The following is a 24,418-nucleotide window of genomic DNA, read 5'->3' on the forward strand; positions in this document are numbered from 1 at the left end:
TGCTGTCCCCTACTCGGCTGCCTGCAAGACAGGTAGCCTGTAGGGATGAACAAGTGAGAACTTTTCTCCCCTCTCTGGGCATGAAACACAACCCAAAGTTTTATCATAAGGGGCGTCTGGCAGTGGTCATAAATTGATCAGCAGTTTGCAGGTAGCAAGTTCTCCCACCCTGCTGGATGACTTTGAACAGCGATGAGCAACCTAGGTTAGTGAGCAGGCCACAGAGGTAGCCCTAATTCATCTCCATGGGCCGCCAGATTGTCTCAACTAAGACGGTTTCCTGGGATAGGGTCATCTGAAGAAGTGGGCGGTGCCCACGAAAGCTCATGATACCGTCTACGTGTTTTGTTCGTCTATAAAGAGCAACCAGACCATTTGTTGGGTTTTAAGTTGTGCTAACGACGTTTGCGTACCGTGTCGATGGAACCACAGCAACGCTGGGATTGAATACAGAGGGAGCGCCCGGCTCTCACAGTCAGTGTGGTGTGCAATCAGCCCACCCCTCACTTCACGTGTTACTGTTGTAATACTGGTAAGGAAAAAACCTCTCAGTGGATGGAAGCCAATGGAACTGTGCACACGAGCAACGGTAAACAAAATGTCTCGCGGGCCACTCAGAGAACCCCAATGGGCCGCAGGTCGCCCACCACTGACTTGGAAAGAAAGGTCTCTGCCCTGTTGCACAGCTCCACCGCCCCCTAGTGGCCATGGCTTCTACTAGTTAGATCCACCAGCCCGGGAGAGGGCCAAGACATTGGAAGCTGGGTGTGTGAATTCCAGCCCACGCAGACCCAGCTGCAGTGGGACAGACAACAACAAAGAGGGGCACGAGCTAGCTGCCCCGTGTATGTGCCCAGAGGGTCCAAGCAGATTTCTGCCTGGAATGGCTAGTCTTGGCAAGCGACCGGAGCGTGTCTCTGATATTTAGTGAACTCTTTCAATGAGAACTAGTGCGAGCACGTCCACAGGAGATGGGAATCCCACCCCAATCCATTTAAAAGTGCCCCGATGACACACAACCGTGCTCTACCCCACCGCGGGTTAGTGCATGAGAATGACTTCCCGAGAATCCTGGGTCGATAGGAGGCTGGGTTACCCCACAGAAAGCACGTCTGTCCTATAGGGTTCCCAGGTAGCTTCAGAAAAAATACCGGACACACCTGATCGGGGGGGGGGGATCAGCCGGGAGGAGAGTGGGGCTGGCCGGGAGGAGGGGGGGGACAGGAAGCAGGGCTGGTGGGGCGGGAGCGGGTTGGGGGTAGTGGGGCTGGCCAGAAGAGATGGGGGAGTGGCCGGCAGAAATCAGGGCTGGTCGGGGGGTGTCAGGGGCAGCAGGGCTGGCCGGAGGAGATCGGGAGGAGGAGAACTGGCCAGCAGGGCTGGCCGGGAGGGGATCAGGGGGAGCGGGGCTGGTCAGGAGGGGTCGAGGGAACTAGGGGGAGAGAATCAGCCAGCGGGGAGCGGGACTGACCCAGGAACATGTAGATCCCAGGGCGCTGCCTGTCCCGCGCATGGTCCCGGCAAAGCACAAGCGAATCCGGCTACTGCTCCATAACACGCTTGACCAGCGCTCAGGAGCACGTCCAGGGCTTCTCCTCTTCCCCAAAGCGACACTCCTACATCAGGCGCAACCAGAGGCTCCCACCACTGATCGTGCCCCGCCTCCCAGTCACTCGCCCCACCCCGCCAGGCTTCCATCGGGCACCTAGCCAGAAAGCTAGAAAATACTGGACATTGCACATGTCTGGTATTTTCTGATTTTTTTTACCGGTCAGAGGCCCCAAAAACCGGACTATCCAGTTGAATACCGAACACCTGGCAACCCTCCTGTCCTAATGCCACTGACCAAGATTCTCCAAAATGGCTGATTCCCGGGGCCTCCGTTTCTGGATGCTTGATTTTCAGAGGCTGGGTGTCTTGCTGTTGGAAAGTCTGGGCCCTTGACGTTAGACCTGCTCTAGCATATGTTCTCGAGCGGCTTGCTTGGGCTGTGCTGATGCAGTGGACTCAATAGAATGGCCATGGGAATATAAGCCTGGCCAGATGGGACCCGCTAATGGGACCGTCTCATTGCGCCTTTCTCTCTAACAAGGGCCAGCAACAGCAGGTTCCGACAAGGGTCTTTGAAGTGGGTCTTTATGAAGATTTTAAAACTTGTGGCTCCCTGCTATTGCCGGTGCCTATTCCTTAGTCCGGGGTGGGGAACCTTTTTTGGGCGGGGCCCCTGACCCGCAAAAAATTAGCTGGGGGCTACACAAAAGTGAGAAGCAAAAGAAAAACTAAACCCTCTCTGATGTGGCCACCAGACCTGGGGGGCCCAGCGTTCAGAGTGGGGGGGCTACCAGGAAGCTGGTTTGGGGTCTGGGCGGGAGGGAGCAGATTGGAGGGAGAGCTTTGAGCCTCAGGGACTGCATCCAGGTAGTTTCCCCACCCGGCCTTAGTCGTTCATGATGGAGAGTTACCCAGACCAACGCTGTCGACAAACTGCAACGACTTGACCTGTATCTTTGTCTATTATGCTGTTGCTGTTTGTTCACAGAAGCCAGGCTCAATCCTGGCATTTCTTCATCAGTTCCGGCCACTCTTTATTTTCCACTGGGATACAAATTATCGCAGCAATCTATGTGGGTAGCTGTGGGAGGGGTGCAATTCATCCCCCTCCCAGCACTAAACAAATGCGATCATGTTCACTGGCTTTAATTCATCAACCAGTCAAGTTTATATAATTAGGAATCCCAAAGTCAATAATCTGATCATCCGCCCGGCTTGCGGGATAAGTGATTCCAGGAAGCGCACGTCTCGGATTGGCATGGGGAAAGTGCCAGCATTTAAAAAAAGAAACAGGCAGAGATGAGGATGAGAAGACGCTCCTTAATCTGTCACCAGAGGCGTTTTGGGGAGTCAGCTCTGCTTTCAATGCTTCACCGTACATTGCTTCAGTGCGCGTGAATCTTCCCATTACTATTTTCAGTTGAGTTGCTTTTATATTTATTTTAAACAGATTATAACGTTGAGACACACGATGGGAGTTATACTGTGTCATCTGCGAGCTATGCGGTAAAGCCAAGTCTGTCCAATGCACAAACATGAGCCCTGTATGTGTCTGACTTATTTTGAGGTAACTCTATTGGCATTAGGTGAGAGAAGATGTCAAACAGTACAAAATTTGTCAGCCATTTTGCAATCTCTTTATTATAGAGAACTGGAACAAGGATATGATAGGTCTAGAGAACATGACCTATGAGGGAGGACTGAAAGAATTGGGCTTGTTTAGTTTAGAAAAGAGAAGACTGAGAGGGGACATGATAGCGGTTTTCAAGTACCTATAAGGATGAGGGAGAAAAATTGTTCTCCTTGGCCTCTCAGGACAGGACAAGCAACAATGGGCTTAAATTGCAGCAAGGGAGGTTTAGGTTGGACATTAGGAAAAACTTCTTAACTGTCAGGATAGTTCAGCGCTGGAATAAATTGCTTAGGGAGGTTGTGGAATTTCCCTCAGTCATGATGTTAAGAGCAGGTTAGATAAGCATCTAACAGGGATGATCTAGACCAGGGGAGGGCAATAATTTTTTACTGGGGGCCACTTCAGAAATTTTTTAAGTGGCCCTGGGCTGCTCTGGAAGGGGTGGAGCCTGAGGCAGAAGGGGCGGAGCCAGGATACTTCCCTGCTTCCCCACCCACAGACCATGATTGGTCTGGGGGTGGGGGAGCGTGTGAAGTCTTTGCCCCTCTCCCCCCCGAGATTCCCCGTAGGCGCCCATGCCCCTGGCAGTGGGAGGAGACTTCACGCACTCTCCCTTCTGCCCCCAGACCAATCAGGGCTTGGGGGCGGGAGAGCGTGCAAAGTCTCCTCCCACCCTGCCAGGAGAGCGTGGTGCTTAGAAGGGTGGGGGCAGGGCACATGGTACTGGCAGGGTGGAGGAAACTTTGTGCGCTTCCCCCCCTCCCCCAGACCCTGATTGGTCTGGGGGGGGGCGGGGGAGCAGCAGGGCCTCCACGGGCCAGATCAACTGACTCGGTGGGCCGGATCTGGCTCACAGAGTCCCTTGTGCCCACCCGTTATCTAGACGGTGCTTGGTCCTGCCGTGAAACCAGGAGCTGGACTTCATGACCACACGAGGTCCCTTCCAGTTCTAGGATTCTAGGATTCTGTATATTTATTTGAGCATCAGGCCAGAAAGTATGTTTGTTATAAAACACTTTAAATAGATAAAAATGACTAATTTAAAACAATGCACAGATTTGATATGTTACTATTAAAAATGGCTTGTGGCCCCTTTTGCTTTCCAGTTTAAAGGAAAAAAGGAATCCTCTGTTGGAAGTTGTTTCATTCAGTGGTAGCTCCTTCAGCACACAGTAAGTTTTAAAGGCCAGTCTTGTTCATCGGAAAGCGATGCCAAATTGCCCCAGTGTGATCAGAGTATGCTGGGGTGGGAGGGGAGAACAGCACTTGATGGTTCTCATGACTGTTACTGTGTTGCTTGTAATCTCTGCTTTTCATTTACTTTCACACTCTGAAGAGTACATAGCTTGCAGTGCAGCCTGAGACGGACCTCATCCAATTGAGATGAGTGTTCTCAGATGGTGGTCTATGAAGCCCTAGGGTGAGCGTAGCTCCTCTTAGGCCGTGTCTACATAAGGGGAGAAAGTTGACCTAAGATACGCATCTCCAGCTACGTAAATAATGTAGCTGGAGTCAACATACACTAGCGCGAGTTTCCGTGACTTCCCCATCGACTTTCCTTACTCCTCGCCACCTGGTGGAGTACTGGAGTTGACGGGTTGATCTCCTGAGCATCGATCTCCTGGTAAGCGAAGACAAGCCCTTAGTTGGAATCTACAGACTGGAACATTTTGAAAGGCCCGCTTTGATTGACTGACAGGTTGGGCATGAAGGGTGGCCTCTAAAAGTGCTCTCTAATGAAGAAGGCACTGAATGAAGAGTCATTACCGGGAGTCATTTCTCTAGATCGGGGTGGCCAACCCATTAAACAAAGAGAGGCAAAACAGTGTCGAAAAAAATGTGAATTTGTTGAGGAAAAAAAAGAGCTCCCTGCCAGCCCCTGAGTTGTTGAGGGAAAAAAAAAAAAAGGACGTTGCACCTTTAAAAGGCGTTTTGGCCACATCAGGCTCCTCTCAGAAGACACCATTTTGAATCGCTGCACCGATAGCTTCCCTGCCCCGGTGAGCACAGGGAGCTGGGGGCCGTTTCTGGGGGCATGGAGGAGGCTTCGCAAGTCGCACTTTAAGGGGAGAAGAGCCGCATGCAGCTCGCAAGCTGCGGATTTGCCACCCCTGCTCTAGATGAAGTTGAACAACAATAAGGTTCAAATATGAGAGGTTTCACTTTCCGGGGTAGCAGGAAGGCGGTATTAGTAGGTAAAGCTGGAATCCTACCTTTCCACGTGGCAGGTATTCGGAGTATACAGATGCCAGCTTTCTTTTCACATTTAATGTGGGGCAGGGATCCGTCATTGGACATTGTACCTCACAGAGCTAATCAGACCAGTCAAAGTTAGAGCTATCCACAGACTCTTGCATAAAAGAAAACCCATCTGTGCAAAAAGCCAGCGGTTTATATAATGTTTCAACAACTTTAAGTGACAGTTTGCTTCATGATAGGATGCTTAGCTGCCATATGCTCTACAGAAGCCTTTTAACTTGAGATGCGTCAGAAATGTATATATCTGCTCATGGCTCAATGGAAAAAAAAACCCATATAATTCAGCAAACCTCAAAGAAAAATATTTTGAAATCAAACGTAGGGTAATCTATTCCCCCGCCCTACTCCACTTTTTTAAACATGGGATGATAGGGTGAGTGAAGGTTGAGGTGTCGTGATAAGGACATGCTAATTTTCTTACATACTGCGTGGACTCCAGACCTCATTTTCTGTGTCTGCCCTCTCTTGCTGTGAATCAAATATTTGAAAGTCTGAACTTTCCGAAGGTTGGTTCATTTGCGAATACAAATGTTTGCATCCCCTGAGCGGACCAAGAGCCATTTAGTAACTGGCAACATTTCTGCATATTCTGTAAACACGAGGGCAGTAGATTTCAGGAGCAAAATTAGAAGGCTGGGCTGTCGTCCTGTGGAAGATTTGGTCTGATCTGAGAATGGAAGACAACCGTAAGTGCTTCTAATTGATCTAAGTAAATCAGCTATTGAACCTTTGCATCTCTTAAGTGTGGCATAATATTACTCAGAGACGTAAACGGTCTGTAGGAAGTCATAGCTTTTTCCTCAAAGCAATTAGTAACAAATGGGTCTTTATAAGTGGGAGTAAAAGGAGTTCTGGAAGTGTATTATACATTCATAAGAACATAACATAAGAACAGCTGTACTGGATCAGATCATAGGTCCATCTAGCCCTGTAGCCTGTCTGCCGACAGTGGCCAGCACCAGGTGCCCCAGAGAGGGTGGACCGAAGACAATGATCAAGCGATTTGTCTTGTGCCATCCATCTCCAGCGTCTGACAAACAGAGGCCAGGGACATCATTTCTATCCCCTGGCTAATAGCCTTTTATGGACCTAACCTCCATGAAATTATCGAGCTTCTCTTTAAACTCTGTTATAGTCCTAGCTTTCACAGCCTCCTCTGGCAAGGAGTTCCACAGGTTGACTACGCACTGTGTGACGAAGAACTTTCTTTTATTAGTTTTAAACCTGCTACCCATTATTTTAATTTGGTGTCCTCTAGTTCTTCTATTATGGGAACTAATAAATAACTTTTCTTTATTCCCAGCCTATTCACTAGGCACTGGCTACTTACTCGTTTTGCATAGTGTAACACATTCCAGGGATAACACAAGGCAGGCACTACTTGGAGATTTTTTACAATGGAGTTCACATAGCTGAGACGATGTCTAGACTGCAGGTTTCTTTTGGAAGAAACTTTTTTCAGAAGACATCTTCCGAAAAAATGTTTTCCGAAAGAGAGTCCACACACAAAAGCGCATCGAAAAAGCAATCTGCTTTTTCAAAAGAGAGTGTCCACACTGAATGGACACTATCTCGCATTTAAGCTGTGATTACTATGGGCAGAGTGGCCACCAGGGCACCTGTGCTTTTTTCCTCTTTCCTCTCCTTTCGAAAGAACTCCTTCTTCCCCATCCACACACACCTTTTTCCAAAAGAGCTTTTTCAGAAAAAGGCTTCTTCCTCATAGAAAGAGGATTACCAACGCTGGAAAAACCCCTCTGTTCTTTTGATTTCTTTTTGGAAGAATGTGATTGCAGTGTGGACGTAACTCGAGTTTTGTTGGAAAAACGGCTGTTTTCCCAACAAAACTCTGTAGTGTAGACATACCCTGAGGGAGGAGGAGGCTCACAGAAGATGTGCTACCTTTTGAAAGAAGTAAAAAGCACGGTCAAGACACTAGACTGGGTCTTAGGAGTATCCAGGTTCAATTGCAGCTCTGCCACAGACTTCCTGCCTGACCTTGGGCAAATCACTCAATCTTTCTGTGCCCCAGTTCTTCATCATTTGTGAAATAGGGATAATAATCCCTCCTTTCTCTCCCTCCCCCTCCCGGCCTAGTTAGGGTGTACGTGTTTTGGAGTAAGGACTCTCATTGTGTGTATGCGCAGCACCTTGCACAGTAAGGCTGTAATCTCAGGGTTCGGTTAATCTGTATCATTGTCCCCTAGGAAAATGTGGGCTAGTGGTACGTGGCAAATTAAGCTTGGATGTTGGGAAATCCCAACGATCTAGGCCACGTTCTCTGTGGCACACAATCACGGGGTTTCCTGAGGGTTTTACCTGATTACTGGTTATTGAGCGTGGGTGTTTGGCGACCTGGGCAATAGCGGACGCCACGCTGGTTGTGGTGGCCTCAAATGCTAGGCCACGCTCTATGTACACGGTCACCGTTCAGTCGACGCTGCTCTGGCTGTCTCCCCAGCAGGGCTGAAAGAGGCCAGGCTCCCCTTCAGGCCCGCTTAAGGGCAACGACAGCCCATGTGCTGTCCTGGGAAGGGAACGTCTTTGACGCAGGGCAGCTGTTCACCTGAGTCGTCCTCCCTCCCTCCCGCTGCTCGTGGCTTCTTCAGCCACACGGCACTAAGGCTGAGCGTGTGACTCTCCCTCACCTGGCCAAGCAGGATACTCAGGCGGTGACTTCCCCAGCAGCATGCCCATGCGACAGGTCCTAGATCGGGGTGGGCAAAAGGGCCTCCGTGGGCTGGATCCGGCCCACCAAGCGGGTGGATCCGGCCCACGGAGGCCCTGCTGCTCCCCCTCCCTCAGACCAATTAGGGACTGGGGGGGTGCGCACAAAGCCTCCTCCGCTTCGCCCCTGCCCTGCGAGCAACACTCGGCACTTTAAAACCAGGCTAATTCGCGGGGGGTGGGGGAGCAAAGGAAGCCTCCTCCCGCCCTGCCAGGAGCACGTGGCATTTTGAAATGCTGCTCGCAGGATGGGGGGAAGAGCAGAGGAAGCTCCGTGTGCTCCCCTGCCCCAAGGCCCTAATTGGCCTGGGGCAGGGGAGCGAGGGAAGTCTCCTTCCATGCCAGGGGCATGGGCACCTTGGGGGAACACAGGGTGGGGGCAAAGGCACTCCCTCACCTCCAGACCAATCATGGCCTGGGGGTGAGGAACCTGGAAATATCTTAGCCACACCCCTTCCACTCGATGCCCCGCCTCTTCCACTCAATGCCCCACCCCTTCCTGTGTGGCCCGGGGCCACTTCAAAAATTTCCGACATTGCCCCCTGTAAAAAATTATTGCCCATCCCTCTCCTAGATGCTCCTTTGCATGTAGCAATTGGGAGGATGCGGGCGGAGGTGCAGAGCTGCCAGAAATGGGCGGAGTCTCATCTCTACCACGGGACAAACTGAGCAGGGAGCTGCAGCCTCTCCTGGGTTGTACTCTGTGATTTCCTGGCGTGTGACCCTCCGAGTCAGTTCCCCCGGAGCAGGGCTGCTTCCCCATCACTTCTTGCTCAGGCTATGGCGAAAGACACGGTCTAGTCAGAGTGGCTCGTGGCAACTACGTGGGAGGAAGAGGGATTAATATTCAGAGGATCCGTGGCATGCATATGAAACCCACACGCCTACTGGGTGCATTGTCCCGTGGAGGGGCACTTTCACCACGTACACCGAGGAAGAATGAGTCTGCCCTATAGCCGTAGCTGAGAGCCAGCTGGCTCATGCACGAAGCTCCAGAAGGTCCCAGGTTTGGTTAGCCTGTTGGCGTTACACATGCACAGCAGAGATGGGCATATCAGTGAGTGTGGGTAGGGAATAAATAGGCGCATCGTGAAACATGCCTCTTTGCCAATAAACTTTTCAATTTCAGAGGGCCGGGTTCAAGAAAACGATCTTCCAGATGGAGTTTTTATTGCACCTGGCCCATCAAGTTCCCATTATGGAGTTTATAGCTGCAATTTGCACAAATCCACTGACAATAAAATACGGCACTCCTGCAAAGTTACAGCACAGGCAAAACCTCTTCCTTTAATAGGTCATATACTCGACTGATTGCATAAAGCGGGCAAAGCAAAAATAGAGGCTAGACCAAGAAATGTGGCTTGACCAAAAGGAAGAGCAATGCCTACAAGTCTGCCATGAAACCCGGGGGAAATACCTATTATTTGCAGCCCCATGTCCCCCTCTGCCATATGGCAGGTCGAGCTTCTTCCAAAAGGTGCTGTTTGTGTATTTCCTGTTGCCGCCACCAGACCAGCGGTGCTCTTGTTAGCCACGGTCGATTCCAGGCGTTAGCAATAAATGACTCCCCAGCAAGTGACACCGAAGTAGGCAGGGCAAGCCTCCACTTTTATTGACCTTTCTGTAAGTCAGACATGTGGAGCCCTTTCCAGGTACCTTTTCGCATGTGGCCAGGAGCCCATGTCGCCACCCTTCCCCCCCTCCCCCTCCCGAGCGTCTGAGCAAGCCCTGAAGTCTGCTGGAGATGACAAACGGCATGATGAATACTGCGTACAGATGTGGTCGCCTCATGTCAAAAAAGAGACATTGGCATTGGAAAGGGTACAGAAAAGGGCAACAAAATTATTAGGGGTTTGGAACGGGTCCCATATGAAGAGAGATTAAAAAGACTGGGACTTTTCAGCTTAGAAAAGAGGAGACTAAGAGGGGGGATATGATAGAGGTCTATAAAACCATGACTGGTGTGGAGGAAGTGAATAAGGAAAAGTTTTTACTTATTCCCATAACATAAGAGCTAGGGGTCACCAAATGAAATTAATAGGTAATTGAAATTAATTGAAAACAAACAAAAGGAAGCTTTTCTTCATGCAGCGCACAGTTAACCTGTGGAACTCCTTGCCAGAGGATTTTGTGATGACCATGACTTTTAACAGGGTTCAAAAAAGAGCTAGATAGATTCATGGAGGTTAGGTGCACCAATGGCTATTAGCCAGGATGGGTGGGGATGGTGTCCCTAGCCTCTGTTTATCAGGGGCTGGGAATGGGTGACAAAGAGGGATCACTTGATGATTTCCTGTTCTGTTCACTCCTTCTGGGGCACCTGGCATTGGCCACTGGTGGCAGACAGGACACTGGGCTAGATGGACTTTTGGTCTGGCCCAGTATTGTTCTTATGATGAGCAAGCATGAGAACTGGCATGGTGTGGTTAGGCTGTGCTATTGCCTGTGGATGGATAAAGAATTTAAAGAGGCTGTTCATAGTGTCTGAGGGAGTGAGCATCTCAATGGATGAACCAGATAAGGAGCATCAGGCCTCGGCTAAGCCAGGTTCCTGCCCAAAGGGGTAGGGAACCAGGGGTAGCCTAAACAAACTCTGCCACTGAAAAGAAGGCATCAAAGCAGGAGAGAAGTCAAGATGCTGCTCCCTCCGGAATGACAGTAGCTGTGGCTGTGGATGGCAAGTTCTTTATGAAGAGATTGATCTCTTCACAGATTCCAAGGCCAGAGGTGGCCATCTTGGTTGACCTCCTGTATCACTCCTAGAGCAGAGCTTTTAGAGAAACATCCCGTCTCCGTTTAAAAATGGTCAGTGGTGAACAATCCACCAGAAGAATAGGGTTATAATTCACAATGATCTGGACACACGGGAGAAATGGTCTGAAGTAAACAGGATGAAATTCAATAAGGACAAATGCAACGTATTCCACTTAGGGAGGAACTATTCATTTCACACATACAGCATGGGAAGTGACTGTCTACGAAGGAGCACGGCAGAAAGGGATCTAGGGGTCAGAGTGGACCACAAGCTAAATATTGAGTGAACAGTGTAACACGGTTGCAAAAAACCCCACAACAAACAGACATCATTCTGGGATATATTAACGGGAGTGTTGTTAAGTAAGCAATGAGAAGTGATTCTTCTTCTCTACCCCGTGTTGATTAGGCTTCAACTGGAGAATTGGATCTAGTTAGTGCTGGGTGCCACATTTCAAGACAGATGTGGAGAAATTGGAGACGGTCCAAAGAAGAGCAACAAAAATGATTAAAGATCTAGAGAACGTGACCTGGGAGGGAAGACTGAAAGAATTGGGTTTGTTTAGTTTGGAAAAAGGAAGACTGAGAGGGGATATAACAGTTTTCAAGTAGTTAAAAAATTGTTACGAGAGGAAAAATACTTTCTTTAACCTGTGATGAGAGGACAAGAAGCAATGAGCTTAAATTGCAGCAAGGGAGGTTTAGATTAGACATGAGGAAAAACTTCCTGCGTGTCAAGGTGGTGAAGCTCTGGAATAAATTGCCCCGGGAGGTTGTGGAATCTCCGTCACTTGAGATATTTAAGAGCAGGTTAGACCCACATCTGTCAGGGATGGAGATGTTCCTTAATACTACTAAGAGTGCAGAGGATTAGACCTAAGGACCTCTCAAGGTTCCTTCCAGTTCTAGTGTTCTATGATTTTGTCCTATCCAGGGGAAAGCATTGCTCCAATGTGTAATTACCCTCAATTAAAAATATGCCTTATTTCCAGTCTGACTTCATCTAGCTTCACTTTCCAGCCATTGGCTTGTGTTAGACATTTTGTCTGTTACACTGAAGAACCCATTTGATATTTCCTCCCCATGGTGATACTGATACACTGTCATCAATTCACCCCTTGACTAAAAGGGGCTCCTTCCATTTAAATGGCACAGATGTATACGATCCTGCAAAGCTTTAGCAAAACAGATACACCTTGAATGTGCCCATGCCCCAAATACAGAGCAGCCCAACTGCCTGTGAAATGGAGATGCTACTGTCTATTTATAGAAGGGTTATCTCTTCCTGCTCTCCTGGAGCTCCCTCTTTACTTATTGTGGTCTATTCATCTTTGTAGCTCCCCGCATAGCCGCAAAACTCTTGCATTCGAAACCCCGTTAATTAGGCCAGAAAGCTGCTCAGCTCCGGTATTTCCCAATCTCCTTAAATCTATTGTTTTATGACTTTGCCTGGCGAATTAAAGCATAATGATTAATACCAATTTTCATTGCTATTCTGTGGGGAATTTAATTAGCTCCAAGTGCAGAATAACTCCTATTTACAAAGGAAAGGTTGGAGCCTTATTCATGAGGAAGGCCTGTTATTTGACTTACAGTCGCCACATTTTCAGGATAAATATTTAACCAGCTAACGCACAGCAAATCTCAGCTTTTACCTGCTTGGGTTTTTAGTTAGCCCTGACATTTAAAAATTGATTTAGTAAATGTTGTATTATTCCTTTCTATTACTGTTGTTCATTATTCAAAACACAGTGGCAGCTGGAGATCCGTATCAGGGCTACATTGTACGAGGTGCTTTCCAGGCCTTTAACTAACAAAAAAGAAAGACTGTTTCTGCCCCGAAGCACATATGATCTTATGTCAAGGCATAACTGGGGTAAGAGAACTGAAGCGGGGAGAGATGGAAAGATAATGGTGGAACATGCTAATGTATAGTCAGCAGTACTCGTTCAATATTAGCATATCTGTAGACATCATAGCAGAGGTAAATTTCTAGGCTCTGCCCAAAAGAAAGTGAATAAATAATATTCTTTCAAAAGTATCCACTCGTTAACGGTACTGGTCTGGCCCCATTAGTTCAGTATCAGAGCATCTCAGGCTCTTTTTAATATATTTATTTTCATAACAACCTTTCAAGTTAGGGAGGGGCTGTTATCCCTCTTTTGCAGACGGGGAGCTAAGGGGCAGATTTTTAAAGATATTTCCGGTGCCAGTAGATGTAGGCAGATGTCGAATGTGGTTTTCAAAAGGGCCTGGGAACTTATCTTCTGCTGCTTTCAAGCTTTTGGAGTAGGGCCTGTCTGTCATTTGGATCTTGTATAGTGCCAAGGACCTTGTCAGCGCTTAACAAATACTCAGTAAGATGGTGGGAAAAGAGAAGACGTAGAATGCTAGCATTGGGATACCTATGGATAAGTGTTATGGTACAAGCCCAGCTAGGAAGCCTTGTGTCTTTAGCTCAAATTATAGCAGTTCACGGGTTTAGTTCAGAAACCCCCTTGTTCAGTCTCTGTGGGGACAATCAAGATGGAGGCCATCATGTTGGCGCAAAGAGAATCTATCTCATCCCCCTTCACTCCAGTGACACAGAGGTCAAGACTCCATTCCAACAATGGCTATTGCAAATTTCCTGGCGTGCCCTCTGATTTTTCTGCTCATTTTGGCTTTAAACTCTTTCTTTGATCCAGGCTAAAATCACCAAGAACCGGGATTTCCAGGTGTTCCGGAAGTTATTGATCATCCTCGCACCGTATAGATTTTCCTTTCAGCGCCCACCCTTCACTGACTGAAATCCCATTAGGATTTAAGCAGGCGTGTGTGCTGTAGGGACTCTGCCATGAGGGAGTCACGTCTTATTTATTATTTCTGTGGCGATAGAGCCTAAAGACTCTAAAGAGCTGCGGTTGTGGAATCTCCATCACTGGAGATATGTAAGAGCAGGTTAGACAGACATCTCTCACGGATGATCTAGATGGTGCTCGGTCCTGCCACGAGGGCAGGGGACTGGACTTGATGGCCTCTTGAGATCCCTTCCAGTGTAGAATCATAGAATACTAGGGCTGCAGTCGGGGCTCTGTTGTACCGTGCAGATGAACAATGCAAACTCTCCGCATTGGAGACTAAGAATGGTAACCCTTCATCTTCATGCTGGGTTTGTTGGGAGGCCAAACTCTGCTGGGCCAAGTCTGCCGACAGGGGGAACTAAGGAGCAACTGCTCCGGAGCCTGGCAATTCAAAAAGGCCCTGAGCCCCAGGCGTTTTAATCACCGCTGGAGCGCTTCGGGCTGCCTGCTCCCAGCCCCTCTCTTCCTGCCTGAGACTGTGCTCATTCTGGGAGTGCGGAACTCATAGACTCATAGACTTTAAGGTCAGAAGGGACCATTATGATCATCTAGTCTGACCCCCTGCACAGTGCAGGCCACAGAATCTCACCCACCCCTCCTAGAATAATCCTCTCACCTATATCTCAGATATTGAAGCCTTCAAATACTTTGAAGACCCCAAGATGCAGAGAATCCTCCAGCTGTGATCTGTACCCCATGCTACAGAGGAAGGCGAAAAACCTCCAGGGCCTCTGCCAATCTACCCTGGAGGAAAATTCCTTCCCGACCCCAAATATGGCGATCAGCTGAACCCTGAGCATGTGGGCAAGACTCACCAGCCAGACACCCAGAAAGTTCTCTATAGTAACTCCTAGCATCCCTCCATTGACCTATTTCTCACTGATAACGAATGGTCAATTAGTTACCAAGATCATGTTATCTCATCAAGCCATCCCCTTCATAAACCCATCTAGTTTAATCTTGAAGCCAGATAGGTCTTTTGCCCCCACTACTTCCCTTGGAAGGCCGTTCCAGAACCTCACTCCTCTAATGGTTAGAAACCTTCGTCTAATCTCAAGTCTAAACTTCCTACTAGCCAACTTATATCCATTTGTTCTTGTGTCCACGTTGGTATTAAGCTTAAATAATTCCGGCTGCCAGCTCCCTTCTGCTTGGCCCAAGGCCCATCCCATCCCACACAGATAGCCCATCAAAAGGGCCACGCTGGATCAGATCAATGGGCCACCTAGCCCAGGATCCTGTCTTCAGTGCCAGACGTTCAGAACAGGGCAAATATCGTGTGAGCCATCCCCTGTTGTCCAATCCCAGCTTCGGGGAGTCAGAGGTCTAAGGACACCCAGAGCGTGGGGTTGGGTCCCTCCCCATCTAGGCACGTAGCCATCGATGGAACCGTACTCAGAGACGTATTATAAATAACATCTAATCAAACCCAAATGTCCCCGATTTGGCCTGAATTTATTTCTCCAGGCAATGGGCTTGTGGCCCTTTGACTAGCTGCTGGAGTGTTCCCATTTCCTCCCTTTACTTGGCGCCCGTGGCAAGACAGTTTTGGCCCTCTCCCTGCTGGAGGCCTGGTTCTACACGACTTGGCCTGACTCCATGCAGGCGGGGGCCCACGTGTCGCCCACACATCTGCGGGGGACCCAGAGGGGTTGGGTTCCTGTCAGTCTGAAGTGGCTGCGTAGGTCCTAACAGGGATCTCCAAAATGGAACTGGAGTCTACCTCCGTCTCCATGGTGATGAGGGCAGGGAACGAGAGCGATGTGGAGGCCTTCTGCAGTCCCCTCCTCAAGCCATGCTCAGGTGCCATTGCTCATTTTGTTTCTCTTAAGCTGGGGCCCCAGAGCCCACCCTCCTCTTTCCTGCTGTAGGAGTGACACGGTGGCCCTAAAATGGAGAAAAGAGAGGAGGAGAGGCTAGATCCAAAGAAAGTGGCTGAGGGAATGGGTCAGGATCCCCATCCCACCTCTAACCATCTTAAGGTGCCTTCACTCCACTGACACAATCAATTGCAAGGAGTTGTCCTTACTGCCTTGTTACAAAGACCCATCTCTTCCCCACCATTAAGCACAAAATATTACTTACGTGGGGAAAAGGCCAAAATATTCACCTGTCTAATAGCCGGTCTCTCCAAAGTGTTGGCTTTATTTGGCTCTGCGTGCTGTTCCTCTTCTGTTGAGCGCTCCCTTCCCGCACAGTCTCAAGTGCCCATACAAACACTAGGGTGTGGCTTTGTTCTGAGTCACCCCGGCAAATCATCTTGCACTAGCAGAAAGCTTTTTCCATTGCAAATACTCAAGAACAGGCCAGGTAACCTGGCAACAGGTGGCAAAAATATACAGATGATGCAACTCCCAGTTTGGCTGGAATTGTGCCATGAATTGGAGAGCCTGGTGGGTCGAAGGCACACTGCTGATATTGAGAGCACTGACTGGGGTTACGTATGTTCTGGTTTTCTGTGTCTATGTCTTTAATGCAACAGTCGTTCTTTAATTCTTCATCGCATTTATTTTTCCTCTTGCTGCCCACTGTGTTTTCAGTGCCTACGGACAGGTTCCGCTTTTCTTGACATGTATGTGCTGTGCATATAGTCATCCTTAGTCACTGGCCCATCATTTATTTAATTGTAATATGATTGTGACATGATCTAGGCAGCCAAATTCCACTCTCATTTACAATAGATCTGGAGTAAGTCCATTGAAAAGACTGGAATTACTCCAGATTTTCACCAGTGCGAGTCAGAGCAAAAAGTAGCCTAGCGTGTGATTTTTTTTATTTAAATCAAGGGACAAATACAGAATCAAGTGCCTGACTCATGTTAAGTTTTGGTTTTGCAAAGCATCTTAAATGGCCAATTGCAAATCCCATGCCAACTTTGGCCTTCTGTGTTTAAAACAGAGATGGAGTGAAATAGAATAAAAAGTAGCAATGCTACTTCCACCATGCTCATTCACCTTTGGGAACTGAGGGTACGTCTACTCAACAACATTATTTTGAAATATCTACCGTTATTTCAAAATAACGTCTGCATCGACACAGCAAGCAGCTATTTTGAAATAATGTCAAAATACTGTCAAGCTGGAAGACTGCTTACTCCAACTCTTGTAACCCTCATTGTACGAGGAGTAAGGGAAGTCGGAGGAAGAGAGCTCTACTTCGAAATAAGTGCTGTGTAGACGCTTCCAATTTTGAAATAAGCTACGCAATTGACATAGCTCCATTTGTGTAGCTTATTTTGAGTTAAGCCCTGCTGTGTAGACGTACCCTAAGATGAAATTGGACCTGGATTTGAACACCTTAACTTTTGCCCACATCTAGTTGGACTGCTGAATTTATTCTGTAACTTGCTTTGCTTTCCATAGAACGGATTTATTGCATCTCCATATGTATTTAAGATTATAATAATGATTCAAAAAAACTAATAAATAGTGTTAGTCTTTTATTCAAAGTCATCTGTGGCTTCATTAAACACTGATGAAGGATAATGTGATAAATTTTGCAGGTTGTGGCAATATGCAAACATGCATCATTTTACAGTGATTTTACTTACAATACTTAAAAGGGTCTATTGTACGTGGTCGCTCTTCATTCTTTCTTCATTTCCTAGTTTTAACTTGGGCCTACATTGTCTGGTTGTCATTTGTGGCAATGAGAACAAGAGAAGCTTATGATTATGCCTCCTAATTGTGAAATTCACTTCCTATGACTATTGAGACTAACCAGTCTGTTTGTGTGAAATGCAGCTTGGAGTAGTATTGATTCTTGACCACTTTGCATTATTGATAATCTGAGGGGGTCACTTGCACAGCGATCTCTAGGGTTGCCAGGTGTCCGGTTTCTGGTAATAGCACCTTCTGTCCGATTAAAAAAAAAACAGAAAATACCGGACATGTAAAATGCCCAATATTTTCTGTTTTCCTTGGATGGAAGGCCAGCGGGGACATTTTCCCCCTGCCGGGCAGGGACAGGAAAAATGGGGAGTGTGGGAATTTAAAGGCGCAGTGACCTTTTTTTTTTTTTTTTTGGCTTAAGAAGTTTGGTCTCCTGTTTGTCCTTCTCCTCCTCCCCCCGCCATGTTCAGGATTTTTTGTGATGATATCTGGCAACCCTAGCGACTTCTGGCGCAAGAAAACCTCTTCAATGAGACGTGTGTTTGGGTCACTGCAGTAATACGGAAATGTCATTTGTTTTTGACAGCTTTTTGCCATCTTTGCCTTTGCAACATGCGGCGGGTATTCGGGAGGCTTGCGGCTCAGCGTGGACTGTGCGAACAAGTCAGAGAGCGACCTCAGCATTGACATAGCCTTTGCCTACCCTTTCAGGTAATCCCTTTTGGTCCTTGGCAGCTCACATTCAGGGCCTGGTCTGAAATGCTGTTGTCATCCGTGGGTAGACTCTCACTGGTTACCATTGGCTTTGGATCAGGCACCTGTTTCAGAAAGATTTGGACAATAAGTGTAGCAGTTTCAGAAGCACTGAAGTGACATAGAAGCCTACATCCCAATGGGACGTAAACCCCTCAGATCCAGGTTTTCAAAGGTGCCTAAATGCAATATTCAAAAACAGTTAAACAAGGTAACTCAATGGAAGTTAGGTGCTAAGATAGATGGGTGTCTATCTGCATCTCTAGGCATCTAAGTACATTTTAAAATCTGCCACCAAGTACCTTTTAAAAATGTGACTTAGGCTCCTTAATTCACTTAGATGCTTTTAAAATGTTTACCCTAAATATAAGAGGAAGAATGTGGGTGAGGTAGCAGGTTTAAAACAAACAAAAGTAAGTATTTCTTCATGCAATGCACAGTGGAATCTGTGGAACTCCTTGACACAGGATGTAGTGAAGACCAGAGTTCACAAAAGAACTAGATAAATTCATGGTGGTTGGGTCCATCAATGCTTATTAGCCAGGGTGGATAGGAATGGTGTTTGTCAGAGGCTGGAAATGGGTGACCGGAAAGGGATCACTTGATGATTCCCTGTTCTAGTCACTCCCTCTGGGGCACCTGGCATTGGCCACTGTCGGCAGACAGGACACTGGGCAAGATGGATCTTTGGTCTGACCCAGTCTGGCCATTCTTATGAGATCTTTTTATTGGACCAACTTATGTGGGTGGAAGAGACACAGACAAGCTTTTGAGCCGCAGTGAGCTGAAGAAGAGCTTGTCTGCCTTTGGCACCAAAAGAAATTGGTCCAATAAAAAGGTTTTCTTACCCACCTTCTTTCTCTCCTACCCTGGGACCAGCACAGCTACAGTAACACTGCAAATACTAAACAAGAGAAAGACCCGGGAGGTAATAAAAGTTAACATTGAAAAATGCACTTGCTGTTACAGATTCTAATTCTGTTCCCCTCTGAGTGAAAGTGAACACCCCCCCCCCCACACACACACACACTCATCACTTTTAAAATATAAATCAGGTACACTCTAGGAACTTGTACAGTCATACTGCATTTCTATACAGCTGTTCTCTTCAAGAAATCTTGAGGTGATAAAAGAACCAAGAAGGATATGTGACCCACGGTATGTCTACACTACAGAGTTTTGTCGGAAAAACAGCTGTTTTTCCAAAAAAAACTTCAATTACATCCACACTGCAATCGCATTCTTCCAAAAGAAAATTGAAAGAACAGAGGGGTTAGTCATCTTTACAGGACTAACTGAAATATGACATCTTCTGAACTATATACACTGCCGGTGATTTCTTGATTTGCTGTTAATTTATGGTAAATTTATATTACTCCAATGAACCATATTTCCTTTCTTCAACTGGTTTTTTTTATTTTACTATTCTTCACAGTCCTTCTCTGGTTTTTAATATGCATGAGATGGGCTCTGCAAATTGAGTTATGTGAATTTATAATGTGGTAATCCTCTTTCTACGAGGAAGAAGTCTTTTTCCAAAAGAGCTCTTTCGGAAAAGACGGGGAAGAGGGAGTTCTTTCGAAAGAGGAGGAAAGAGGAAAAAGCACAGGTGCCCTGGTGGCCACTCCGTCCACAGGAATCACAGCTGAAATGCGAGAGAGAGTCCATTCAGTGTGGATGCTTTCTTTCGAAAAAGCAGATCGCTTTTTCGATGTGCTTTTTATGTGTGAACGCTCTCTTTTGGAAGAAGTTTTTTCGGAAGATCTCTTCAAGAAAAGCTTCTTCCAAAAGAAGCCGGCAGTCTAGACATAGCCTCAGTCTCCAATGAAGTACACAATCACCCTCTCGGAAATTGTTATATTGATTCTAGAAATCAAAAGCTGTTTTGCTTATTACTTCATTATGCGTTAATATGCATAATAATGTGTTAATCTTTACAGGACTAACTGAAATATGACATCTTCTAAACTATATACACTGCCGGTGATTTCTTGATTTGCTGTTAATTTATGGTAAATTTATATTGCTCCAATGAGCCATATTTCCTTTCTACAAATGGTTTTTTTTTTATTTTACTATTCTGCACAGTCCTTCTCTTGTTTTTAATATGCATGAGATGGGCTCTGCAAATTGAGTTATGTGAATTTATAATGTGATTCTCTTTCCAATAGATTTCACCAGCATTTATTAAAGAAGTAACTATAGTACAGTAAAGAACTTTTAATTTAAATGATTATAAAACATTATTTTATGTAAAACGTTGTAAAAGCTGAATGGTAATTAAGTTACTGAATAGCCTTAGAAGAAAGTAGAGTATTGCTGTAGAAGAAAATAACCAGGTATACTGTATTATTATTCATTGGGGAATGGTGATTAATTGGCAAATAACTACTGAGAAATTGCACCTTTCTAACAAACATGAAAAACAACTTGTCAACATGATGCCGCTGTAGGAAGGAAATCTTCTACCAGAATGACTTAAATTATAGGACTTACAAGTGCATATAGTACCACATCCAAAAGGGGACGTCATTTATCCAAGGGGAATCTTAGAACAGAGACTGAAGATACTCAAAGTGGTTTTGCAAATCTGACACTTTCACGCAAAGGTCAAGTATTTGCATGCATAAAACAGGTCCTCAGAAACATCGGCACACAGTCTCCTCTCCTCGTTTTGAAAATCTGTCCTTCTGCTTTCCCTGGAAGCCAGCTTTGTTTCACTTAACTAGTTTTTCCTATTATGACTGTTACTCACAAGCGTTTCCTCCCTCCTTTCTCTTTAATGTGCCTGTCAAGCGACGGAATAAGGTGCATTTGTACAGGCTGTCAAGATGGCTAATGTCACTCCTGAAACAATGACAAGCAATCTGCGTGCTGAGCTCTCGCTTATTTGCACGGCTCTTTCTTCTGTTCTCTCGCAACCCTGGTTCTGCAATTGGATTTGCACAAGGGCAGCTCTGACCGCTAACTTCTATGGGACTTAACAGAGGGCCACTCACACCGATTTTATTTCACAATCAGCAGCCTGCATCCCAAAGAATGTGGGCTCTGGGCGTGCTGCGTGAATTTCCCCTCCTGAGTCCCTGCCCGAATGCATCTCTATTCACACAGCAGTTTCCATCAAGCTGCCTTCTGATGTCTGATCACCGGCTGACAACTGGAGGAGGTGTGGGTGAACGTCAGAAATGAGAGGCGCCGCACAGAATCGGGCTGTGCACAGAGCCGTCATGGCTGTCAGTATCGCATTGAAGCATTTGACTAAGGGAGAGCTGTATTTTTTAAAACCTGTGCCTTAACTCGGAGCACTAGAAACGTGCACGGGTTTCAGCAGCTGTCTTCCGTTCTATTGTTAGTAGCACTTCAGGATTTCTCCTTCTTTTTCTCCGACGTTGCAGTCACCAGGCCAAGACTGTTGAGAGTTTAATCCAGGGGTGGGCAAAAGGGCCTCCGCGGGCTGGATCCAGCCCGCCAAGCAGGTCGATCCAGCCCGCGGAAGCCCTGACGCTCCCCGCCCCAGGCCAATCAGAGCCTGGGGGGTGGGAGGAGCATGCAAAGTCTCCTCCCACCCTGTAAGGGCGCAGCGCTTCTAAGCACCACTCGCTCCTTGCAGGATGGGGGCAGGGCAGGAGGAAACTTGGCACGCTCTCCCCACCCCCAGGCCAATCAGGGCTTGGGGGCGGGGGGAGTGCACAAAATCTCCTCCCACCTTGCAAGGGACTCAGCACTTAAAAAGAGCTGCCAGCTGCTGCTCAGCTGGTGGTGGATTCTAAGCATGGCGCTCCCTTGCAGGGCGGGGCACAGAGAGAGCCACTTTGTGTGCTTCCCCTCCCCCAAGCTCTGATTGACCAGGGGCAGGGGGCAACATGCGAAGTCTCCTCCCACCGTCAGGGGTGCGGGTGCCTACAGGGAACCACCCGCTATTCGGAACAGCCAGTGGTTCTCTCTGAGGGGAGCAAAGACTTTGCACACTCCCTCACCCCCAGACAAATCAGGATCTGTGGGTGAAGAAGCAGAAGTGTCCTGGCTCCGCCCCTTCCACCTGCGGCCCCTCCCCTTCTGGGGCTGCCCAGGGCCACTTCAAAAATTTCCAAAAATTATTGCCCATCCCTGAATTAATCGATAAATGTGAACAGCTTCAAGCAAACAAACGAAAATTGAGAGTCAAACGCTTTGACTTGGCAAGTATCAGCTGGCAAGCGTCTCCTTGGAAAAGAGGGGATTTGCACGTAAGCAATGTGGCAGGTTTTGTGAATGTATTAAAGTGGTCTGAAGTTGATAAGAGGAAAAACATTTCAAAAGTACTCAAGTGATTTAGGAGTGGGCCAATCCACTCCTGGGTTCCAGCTCAGGGAACTTATATCCAGCATCTACTATCTGCTTGTTCCCAAGAGACTGTCACTATTGCCCTACACTCTTTCCTACTCCTTTTTCTATCGCCTGTCCCCCAGTTCACTGGCCAAACTCCCGCCTTCCTGGGGTATCTGAAGGCTACTTCCCCTCTTTGACGTCTTGCCCATCTCTGTACCTTCAAACCTGCAACAAATCAGGGCTCTTACCAGCGCAGCGTTAAGAAGTTATTAATCAAGTCATTGATTTCTGCTCACTGCGTTACGGAAATGAACTATGGAAACTACATTAACAGTGCATCCACTTCGCTCAGGAATTGTCCCCAGAGGTTCATATCTGTGCATTTCAAGAGATTAAAAAACACTTTTCTGAAACCTTATTTGCATCTCTTGCCCGACTGCACAAGAGGCAACAGTGCTGTGGAGCAGTGGGTATATTTCAGTACAGATCCTTATCATTGTGGCAATCTTATCACTCCCTCTTCGCTGGGATTGGCAAACCGCCTGCTCAGAGTCGAAGCAGCGGATTATCATGCCATTTTGGTTTTCCCCATTGTCCTGGTGTCCACAAGCACTAGTTCTCTGCAGCCAAGAACCTGCCATGGTTTTTAATCCCGAGTTTCCATTATTCTTTCAGAATCTGATTACATTTTGTAATGTATTTTGCTATTCTTCCAGGTCACTTTGAAATCCGGTGGTTGAATAATAAGCCCTGATAGGCAGATATTTAGTACTAGCATTGCTCAGGTCCTTAAGGAGGAGCTCAGGGCAGGGTGCTTGGAGTGGGGGGGAGTGCAGGAGTCAGAGCCGTGAGGTGAGCACGGGCTCTGGGAGGGGACTGTGTATGTGTAGGGGGATAGTAGGGGCGCCAAAGCCTCTCCCCCCTCCCCACGAGATTCGTACCAGGGCTGCTTGCTCTTCCCCTTCCTGTCCCTGTCAGGGAGCGAGAGCAAAGTACATAGCTCACCTCCACCCTGCCCTCCCAGCCAGAGTGAGGAATACACAATGCACTTTCCCCTCGCTCCCTGATGAAGGGGAACAGCCAGCAATGTCCCATGTCGATCTGGCCAGGGGAGCTTTGAGTGCATTTCATCTATGGACAGATGAGCCTCTTCAAAGTTGCTGCAACCATTGTCAGCGGCGTACCGTGTTTCTGAATTCCTGTCTTTGCGCCGCGCACAGTCACTTCGTGATTGTCCACATAAAATCTATTTAATGTGATTTTTCTTGTAAGTGGCAAAGCCGCACGAACACGATCCGGCTTTCCTAGCTGCTGATTTTCATAAAACTTTTCTCACCGCGAAATTGCTAAGCAATGTAAGGTGTTGTCCTGCAATGGCATTATCTCGGCCCATCAGAGTGCTGGGATGTTCTGGGTTAATCACCCGTCCTAACAGTCTGATTCTCTCTCCGTTTACACAAATCCCAGCATTGTGGCGGAAGCGGAACTGACCTGACTGAGAACTGTGGTTAGAGCTCAGTAAACACTGAATGCAAATCCCTGTGCTCTGGCTGGCCGAAGGTCATTAGCCAATCAGAGTGCAGAAATGTGCCTAATAACCATATCGCTGTTTCATGCCAAATGATTGGCTAGTGAACCAACATTCCGCATTCGTGTCTGCGCAACGAATATGGCTGCCTCTCCTTCCTACCTCCCTGCCTGCTCAGTTCTGACACCCACCTCTGCTCCTCTCGGTAGCCCACCCTCACCCCATCTGCTGCTCCGTGGGCTAATTCTTTTTTAATTTAAATCCTGCTTAATTGACAGGCTCTCTCCAGCCCCCACTGGGCGCTGCACTGATAGAGGAAGAGTCTTTCACCCTTCCCTAGTCAGTGTTTAAAAAAAAAACATCTTTGAAACAGGAGAAAACTACTCTTTATGAGAAGGCACAAAGGAAAAGCTGGAGGGAAGGACAATGTGTTATGTAATGGAACATATTG

The 24,418-nt window shown here is 47.4% G+C and overlaps 1 protein-coding gene across 3 annotated transcripts in view; it reads left to right on the top strand.

Annotated features, from left to right (window-relative positions):
- The window catches only part of SYNPR (synaptoporin), a 231,591-nt gene that overhangs the window by 159,097 nt on the left and 48,076 nt on the right, over positions 1–24,418 (top strand). For all 3 annotated transcript variants that reach the window (XM_075938487.1, XM_075938486.1, XM_075938488.1), the window contains one exon: positions 17,965–18,089. In XM_075938487.1, the coding sequence (XP_075794602.1) occupies positions 17,965–18,089 (125 nt within the window). The remainder of the gene's footprint in view (positions 1–17,964; positions 18,090–24,418) is intronic.

Source organism: Pelodiscus sinensis, chromosome 11 (genome assembly GCF_049634645.1).
Source record: "Pelodiscus sinensis isolate JC-2024 chromosome 11, ASM4963464v1, whole genome shotgun sequence".
Lineage (NCBI taxonomy): Eukaryota > Metazoa > Chordata > Testudines > Trionychidae > Pelodiscus > Pelodiscus sinensis.